General features: G+C 36.6%; 1 protein-coding gene across 1 annotated transcript; it reads left to right on the top strand.

Moving 5' to 3' along the window:
* The first annotated feature begins 5034 nt into the window (after nucleotides 1–5034).
* LOC120775987 (serine protease gd) lies at nucleotides 5035–8271 on the top strand. Its single transcript, XM_040106417.1, has 5 exons — nucleotides 5035–5488; nucleotides 5567–5717; nucleotides 5876–6086; nucleotides 6931–7587; nucleotides 7641–8271. The coding sequence occupies exons 1-5, from the start codon at nucleotides 5276–5278 to the stop codon at nucleotides 8107–8109; spliced, it is 1701 nt and encodes a 566-aa protein (XP_039962351.1). The 5' UTR covers nucleotides 5035–5275; the 3' UTR covers nucleotides 8110–8271.
* The last annotated feature ends 785 nt before the right edge of the window (nucleotides 8272–9056 follow it).

Here is a 9056-nt window from a genome sequence, read left to right as displayed (position 1 = left end):
TCCCTGTTAACATAACTGAATTTACAAAAGCACCAAAAAATGTGATGGACTTGCTCATTCGTCGGATCAAATAGAAAAATCAACTAATCTCTTAATATTCGTTGTGCTTGGATTTTGCACAACTACCCTAGTTTGCCTTCATTCGAAAAATACCAACAAAGCTTCTGAATACAACACATTTAAGGATTTTCAAGAGCTTACAATAACTGATGTTGAATCAACATTACGCAGCATCTCAACACAGATGTGATTAAGGTATATTGAGAATTAGCTTCTTCCGAATGGTTAATGGATTATTTTCGAAATTAAATCAAATTACTTTTTTCTCAGAATTGGAAAACTGCAACATGACGTGATTGGGACAATAAGAAGCATTAAAATTGTAGGGGCAAAGACCCTGCAGTAGTTATTCAGGTTTTTTTGTTCCTAAAGCGTAGATTATAACACGCCAAAGGACCTGCTTTATTTGCGTTTTATAAGGCTTTTTTAAACCTCCGTTTGTTTTAAAAGAATACAAAACTCATACGCCATCAGCCATTTAGAAACTTGTAGAACTCTCCATGCACCACCAACCGGTCAAACATTCAGTTTAACCACAGTTAAATAGAATCGTAGCTTTCAGATTTGGAATGCGAATTCAATAAATCAATGCACTAACACTTGCTAACACGCATTTTCAAGCATTCCTTAGCTGACACTTAAGCACTCTGTATGTGAGTACCGCTTGAACTCTACTTTTGCGTCACCACTTGTCAGATTACGCGCCACTGGTGCTTATTGGCGAAGCAAGGACTTAGGCTATCCATCTATGGACACATAAATGTACCAAAGCTGGAACGCACACATGTAGATATGCTTGTACAAACACAACTGTTTCGGCTGTACCTACTAGTCCACGGTTGCTTCAGTTGCAATTTCCGACACAGAAAACTTGTTGTACAGCAATTTACTGTGAAGCAATCAGCCAACAACCTGTTGAATGCTACAATCCTCCATATTCCCTTCTAAAAACACTATGTACTTACATGCAGCGAACTCGGCGTGAGTATTAAAGCGTGTTTTTGCAAAGCTTGTTACATCGTATAGCTCATAAGCCAGCAGCGAGGGCAAGCACAATTAAAAGGGCGCGACTTTGTCAACAGCTTATCGATAACAGCACTGCTTAGCAACAGATTTCAGTTAACAGACACAATCCTCACACATATTTGACCATACATACTCATGTAGGGATATTTTCTCACGCCTGCGCAGGACTCTGTGTGCGCTCGAGAAGTTTGGAAATTTTCTCCATCGCATTTTATTTAGTGATAAAGATAACTGTGAATTATTGTTGTGTTAAACCTGATAAGGCGTTCAATGCCATGCTGTTAATTGTATCTATGTATGTACTGATATGAGAATGAAAATGCAACAAGCTGTGCGTTAGTATACACATATTACTATGAGTATCTGATAAGAGTAAAAAAAAGAACAATACCGAATTTCGCTTTTCTTGCCACTTCACAATCTTTTTAATTAGCTCAAAGTTTTTTGCACAAAAGGTCGGATACAAGTGCTAGAAGCGCAGCATCATACGTAAAAAATTTAATGGTAAGAAATTTCATATGAAAGTTCATAATTTTGTATGCAATATACATACATATTCACACATATAATATACTTACTATATAGTTAGAGTGAATTCCCTTCTCCACCTTTTTCAGTATTCAAATATCGATATACAGTCCTTGCAAATACAGACGGACATGACTAAATCGGCGCAGCTTGTCACACTGATTATTAGATATATACTTCATAGAGTCTCCTATTGGTTTTTGCAAACATTGCGGCAAACTTAATATAACCTGTTTAGGGTATAAAAATAGGTCGTTGAAGTCTATGTTTTCTGTAGTTAGCATTTACGAATAATCAAATTTAAGTTATACATAAATATGTACAAAATACGTTACGAATAAAAGCATTACTATGCCCTAAGATCGGCCCTTAATCGCATATAAAACTATAAAGTGCTATAACTAATCCAAATGAATCTACAAACTTAAGATAACCACAGCTGAATGCGGAAAATATGCCCTTATACAGTCTTGAAAGTATTCCTGACCTAAACATTAGTACTGTATCGATCTCATGAATCAATAAAGCTCTGTCAACAAAATATAGTAAAAACATTACATTTTATTATTTCATATTTTGCGGTGAAAATGGGTGAAATCAGGCACCAATTTCCAACAGTTAAATTGTGACAGAAAAGCAAACAGAAATTGTTATGAAATTTCCCAGATATTTATTATATTAAAAACAATGTTAATTGTATAAGTTTGTAGGACTGTCCTTAATTTCTATACCAAATATGAGCGCAATCTGTCAACCAGTTTGTTTGGAGCAGCTGCTTAAGTTGATACACCTCAGTAGTGCGTTGCGATTTTCAAAATTGATAAAAATATCGAACAAAGAATTTCTCTAAAGTTTTATATTTTTAACCAAATTTCGTGTGCGGAATCATTGCGAATGTTGGAACAGGCTTACGGTTATTCAGTTTTATCAAAAACAAGAGCATACGACGAGTGGTACAAAGCCTTCAAAGACGGTCGAGAGATCGTCGAAAACATGCCTTCTGGACGACGTTTGATCTGTTCAACCGATGTGAATACTAAAAAAATGAAGGATTGAGAGCTTGACATCTCGCGCGAGTCTGTTCTAATGATTTTGGTGGATATTTTGGGTATGAAACGCGTTGTTGCTCCCCTAGTTCCAATAAAGCTGAATTTTTTTCAAAAAGAGTACCGTGAACACGTCTCTTTGGACATGCTTGATCGTGCGAATTTCCATCCCACATTTATGGAGATCATTATAACTGCCGGTGAGACATAAATTTATGAGTTTGATATGCAAAAAAGTCAACAAACAACGGAGTGGAGCGAAAAAACGAGCCCTAACCAAAAACACCACGCCAAAGCCGCTCGAAACTCAAAGTGATGCTCATTGTTTTTTTTTTCGATGTTCGTAGTTTGGTGCGTCATGAATATATTCCGGTTGGATAGACAGTCAATAAGAAGTTCTATTTTGAACCGTGTAATTTTTTCTTGTTCCCCAAACTCGTTTTCAATCGATCGAATAGATAAATCATAACTCTCTGAAGTAGCTGAAAGCCCTTCCAAAAAGTGCTTATGAAAAGTGTTTCGGAGACTGGAAAAATCGTTGGCATAAGTATATTACATCTGGAGGGCGAAAAAATAAATATTGATGATAATTAAATATTTTGCGTTTCATTTACAATTTCCGAGTACTTTTTTGTCACAATATATGTTCGAAACTACTAAAAGTATGAGCCTAAAGAAGTTTTACTGAAATTATGTTGGTCTGCTAGTCACTTTTATATGCATTTTAGCAGTACTGCCAATTTAGAGAAAGAATTTTCCATATTTCCATGAAAAGAAAAATAAAAATATTTTTGAATTTTACTGCGTCTACTTTCTTATATTTCTTAAGCACAGAGTCTACCTAATGCCTAGAAAGGAAACAACAGTAATTCACCTTTGCAATTGGAAAAAATTTCACTATTCAAGTTTTTTTGACGTATGTCCTTTAATTTGGAAAACCTTATTACTTTATCCTATTGAAAAAATTTGAACTAGAACAGCTTCTTCCTTCTTTGGAATAGGGGTGGTTATACAATGTTACTTCCATTTCACGAAAAGTGCTGCAAAGTTGTATGATAACGATTGAAAAATAAAAGCAAGAACAATACAAGGTCTGTCGCAAAGGACTGGTAAAAAAAACAACAAGAAAAAATTAATATTTTTCAAAAGTTATATTTTTTTATTCAAAGAAGTTTCCTTGTGCTTCGATACAGCGTTTAGCTCGGTCAAATAGCATTTCAAATGAGTGTTTAAGGTCATTTTTCGGAATGCTCTTGAGAATATCCGTTGTCGCCTTCTGGATAGCTGAAATGTCCTGAAACCAGTGTCCTTTCATGAGCAAATTAAGTTTTCCAAATAGGTAAAAATCACAGGGTGCAAGATCAGGTGAGTAGGGTGAGTGATTAATGGTTAATATGGAGTCTTTTGTCAAAAAATCAGTGACAAGCGTCGACCAATGACACGGCGCATTATCGCGCAACAAGCGCTAGGACCCTGCCTCACGGTATTGTGGTCGAGCACGACAAATGCAAGACAAAAGACGCTTCATAACACCAAGGTAAAACACAGCATTAATCGTTTGGCCAGGTGGGACGAACTCTCGGTGTACAATATCCTCGGAATCGTAAAAACAAATCAGCATTGTCTTTATTTTTGACTTCTGAAGACGACCGACTTCTGATCGTCACAGAGGTCCTCACGACCTTCTTGGAATCGCTTAAATCACTCATGCACATTACTACGAGATAGGCACTGATCACCATAAACTTTTTTCATCATTTGAAATGTTTCAGTAAACGTTTTCCCAAGTTTAAAACAAAATTTAATATTTGCTCTTTGTTCAAAATGCATTTTACGACCGATGACCAAAAGCTGCAGTCAATTTTTGATCGATAACATCGATTGTAGTTATCCAATTGTCTTAAAATTTTTACGAAATGTCAACAAGAGATCAAGCTTTTTATTTCATATACCCACCAATAGGCGGCGCCACCAGAAACAGTAATATTTAAAAAGTTCTGTTTCTTTTGCGACAGACCTTGTGATTTAAGGTAGCTTGAATACTTCAATATTTTTTTAATGCTAATAAACTGTTGCTTCTGATCTCATTATCAGTTCTCATTGTCCACTGCAGTTTCAACTGAATTTCATCAGCCTTCACATACATATTTGCCGTTCTCTTTACTCATTGAAATTACCCAGTTTTAATACATGATCAATACTCAAAATATATGTCATAACCTTTGCTTAACTCCAACAAAAGCAATCGAAACAGAGCAGAAAAGAGAAAAACATGCAAGAAACTGGTGAAAAAGCAAAAAAAAAAATGCTTCTAGTTCGTTTGAGAGGTAAATATATAAAAAATGTCATTTAAAGGTTAGGGCGAGAGGTATTGATATCCTCACTAAATGTCAATGCAGAAAAAATCATTAAAAAGTAATAATATCAAATGTTTAATTATTGTAATGCTGAAAAATTATTATGCGGCAATAAAAGTCAATTATTTCGAAAGTACATGTCTGTGTAAAAAAATTGTTTAATATCGGTTAACCGCTCGCAATAATGCAAAGCACTTTGACGCTGCACAAAACCACACACACACAAATACAAAAGCAATGCAAATAAATTAATACGGAATGCGTCTCCACTTCACCACCATCCTTATCATTATTCTGCAACAAATAAATCGAATTTTTACTCAGAGCATACCCATCAGCCCGTGTCCGAAAATCTTTCAATATCGCTTCGATGGCGCGGAGTGGTTTGGCATTCTCTCTGTGCGTAATACAGACTTCGCGGAAGCTTTGCAAATTAAAGTAACACTCTCCATGCGTGGAAAGCCAACGACGGTGCGCACCCACGCTGCTTTATATATTTCATATTAATACGCATATTCTTGATAATAATGTTTTACACTATATTTGCAGAGTTACCTAGGCGAAATTGAATTGCTTTCGCGCGGCCAGTTTCACAGCAATGCCCCGGTCTTGTATAAAATCAAATTTCCCAAAACACATTTTCCACCGAAGTTGCTGCACGTAACCGCAAACAACCATGTCATTTGTGTAGGTCAATCAGGTGAATTTGCAGGCATATTTATAGTTCCACATGGCAATATATGGCATAAGTATATAGTATTTAATGCATTGTTAATTAAATTCATGGCTTCTGAAAATTGTTTTATAGTTGCAAAAGCAAAACCCAACCAGTGTCACGTAAATTGTTGTTGCTTGCAGATCTTAGTATATTCGTCACACAAATTCAGCTGGAGCACACAAGAAAATTTACATTCATCGGCGATGATGAGCCGTCAGACACACTGCCGGAACACGCACAATTCTCCGCTACGCTGATGGAGGACGAAGAGGAAGACGATGATGACATTGCCTTCTTGTCAACCGATACGAAATTCAGTGCGGAACACTTGCCAATCACACATGGAGAAATGTAAGTTTTCGCAATTTGGAAAGGGTTCAACCTGAAAATTTATTAAATTATAAAAATAAGTTCCGTAAGAGGGTTTTTTGCAGATATTTTCAAACGTTTGTTATTTGCCAATTGCAGACCCACTCTGTAGACTTTTTTTCTTCTCAGCGAGTATTCGCTAGAGACTTGAGATTAGGTGAGGGCCACAGGGAGGCTGAATTTGAATTGAGTTTGAGTTCGCGCGGCACTAACTTGGCAAAGAGCCATTACATACCCCTAATAGTGTATTAAGAATATCAAATTTTCGGTCATCTACAACATTTTGTTCATTTTTTAATGGTTTCTTCTTCAACAGCTTCAACCAGGTTCATTTTCCTCGATGTTCAAGCCATATGAGCCTATCCATTTTAGAAGAACATTTGGTAAAACCCTTATTACTTCGCCTGGCATAGAGTGCAAAAAAAAAATAAAAATTGTTTCAGTGAAATGTAGCGTTTTATTGACAGCCTAAATTTCTTTTTTACCATTTTTCTACAAATATCTAATCTTACGTCTCTCAACATGTTATATCTCACGAACCAATTGCCTGATAACTATAAAATTTATAGGACAATTCTAATTAGATTAATTAGATAACATCAGTTGAAGCCTTTCATAGAAACGAGACGAGCTTTTATACTGGCCTGGTATAATTCAAGCGACAATCGTTTTTATTCATATTAGCCCATTGAATCACGTAAATTTTTTGCAAATAGTATTTTCCGGAAAGCTGGGTATCGGGAACCATAGTTTCCGCAATTGATTTTCTTCCCAACGATGTTCTCCACTTGTTATAAAATCTAGTATGTATATTTACGAATTTCAGTGAGCTGAAACACATGACACTAAACAGCATATGTGGGAAAACCAAGCCACATTTACATAATCGAGCATCGACGTCACCTCTGACAGCACCAGCAGCAAAAGCTGTCAATGCTAAGGCTCCAACCCTTGCCACAAATGAACAGCGATCCTACCAAAAATCCGGCAGATATGCAGCAGGTACTCAAGCTACTACAGCGAGTAGTCACAATGACAGGTCCGGCAGTCCGCTAGTAATATCCAGTGATGAACTTCCTACACTATTGTCTAACGCGCCCATCCGCATTGTAACTAGCACGGAATTAGGCGGCTTCAACTCTTCGTTGGCTACTTCTCCACAGCCATTATTGACGCGCGGAGCATGGCCATGGCTGGCCGCAATTTACGTGAATAATTTGACATCGCTTGCTTATCAGTGCGCTGGCACTTTGGTGTCCGCACATGTGGTTATAAGTTCGGCGCATTGTTTCCACTTCCAAAGGCAACACCACAAGGCCAATGAAGTGCTAGTATTTCTAGGAAGGCACAATTTACGAAACTGGAATGAGGAGCACTCTATCGCAGCACCAGTGAGTGAGATTTTCCTACATCCCGAATATGATGCCACATTGGGAACATATGATGCGGACATAGCGGTGTTGGTGTTGAAGATTCGAATACGGTAGCTATTAGAGATATTCAAAAAAGAAACTGTGCTATTTGAAGTTTCAACAGGTTCAACACTTATATTCTTCCTGCTTGTTTATGGAGCGGTGACAGCCAACTTGAGAATATAATTGGGGAGCGTGGCTTTCTTGTAGGTTGGGGTTTTTCGCACACCCACGGGGGTGTTCCACTGATGGATAACCAACCCACAACAGCCGCAGTGCCACACATCACCGAAGCACCAATTGTGTCAAACGAAGTGTGTTTTGCGGCAAATCCAAGGATACGCAGTCTCAGCTCTAATCGCACTTTCTGCGCAGGTTTGCAAACATCTTCACCTGTAACTCGAAGTGCTATCGGGCCCTGTACAGGCGATTCAGGCGCCGGACTATTGTTAGAAAGGAATAATCGTTGGATGTTGCGTGGTACAGTTTCGGCCGCTCTACCCGCGCAGCACAAGAAATGCACCGATAATCAATATGTCATATATGCGGATTTGGCAAAATATTTAGATTGGATCATGGCATTTACTCTTTAACTATTAATTATATATTTATTGAATTTATTGTTTTATAATTATTCCCTAATGGGTATTATACAATTTATTACTATTTATTACTAACAAAATAGGTTTCGTAGTTCTCATTTAATTTATGGTTTATGATTTAAGTACTATCTTCCTTTAGATATACATACATACTTTTTTTGATTACTTGATTAAATGGTTTAATTCAAAGAAAACGACGAAAACAAATGCTGAATTTGTGCGTGGTCAAATATTACTTGTTGTTTACTCTAAAGGCAACTTAAATTCTATTATAACTACTTTTAATATAAAAGTGGTCATATTCGCATTACTAAACATTATAAAAATTATAGCGTAAAGGAGAGATACAGTCGCAATTATATGTTTGCTAAAGCGAATTGATGTAATTCTAAATATATAGTATAGTCCATATTTCGTCACTTTTTCAAAACGAATACTCATTTCCATCTAAAATTTTGCTCTAAAACTATAATTGTAAAAAACTTTTCCTTCCGAATTACCAATAGAGTCAGAGCAAATGAAAAGGTGGAATTGAAGGAGGAAGGAAGTGTCGTAGACCCTATAAAGTAATCCTATAGAATAAATGATCAGAGTGTTGAGCTGAGTCGATTTAGCCATGTCCGTCTGTATGTCTGCCCGTCTGTATATAAACGAACTAGTCCCTCAGTTTTTAAGATGTCGTTTAGAAATTTTGCAAACATCATTTTCTCTTCAAGAAGCTGCTCATTTATCCGAACTACCGATATCGGAACACTATAACATATAGCTGCCATAAAATTGTCCTATTAACTTTAAATATTCAATGACAAGAAGATTAATACAGGGTATACAAGAAAGTCAATTTTTCTGTCCCTTTGTATGCTCAAATCTTTAAAACTACGTAACAAATTTCGATCGAATGTTGCGTTTTTTTAGTTGATAGAGTGATTATAGAGGAA

Source organism: Bactrocera tryoni, chromosome 4 (assembly GCF_016617805.1).
Source record: "Bactrocera tryoni isolate S06 chromosome 4, CSIRO_BtryS06_freeze2, whole genome shotgun sequence".
Classification (NCBI taxonomy): domain Eukaryota; kingdom Metazoa; phylum Arthropoda; class Insecta; order Diptera; family Tephritidae; genus Bactrocera; species Bactrocera tryoni.
The sequence above is the reverse complement of the archived record's forward strand: the minus strand, read 5'-3'. Positions and strand labels throughout refer to the sequence as shown.

Bases quoted from the DNA above. Each gene is read 5' to 3' on its own strand.
- LOC120775987 (XM_040106417.1), top strand. From the start codon at position 5,276: ATGCGTCTCCACTTCACCACCATCCTTATCATTATTCTGCAACAAATA. The intron at 5,718-5,875 runs GTGAATTTGCAG...TGTTGCTTGCAG, and splicing joins CATTTGTGTAGGTCAATCAG to ATCTTAGTATATTCGTCACA. The intron at 6,087-6,930 runs GTAAGTTTTCGC...TACGAATTTCAG, and splicing joins CCAATCACACATGGAGAAAT to TGAGCTGAAACACATGACAC.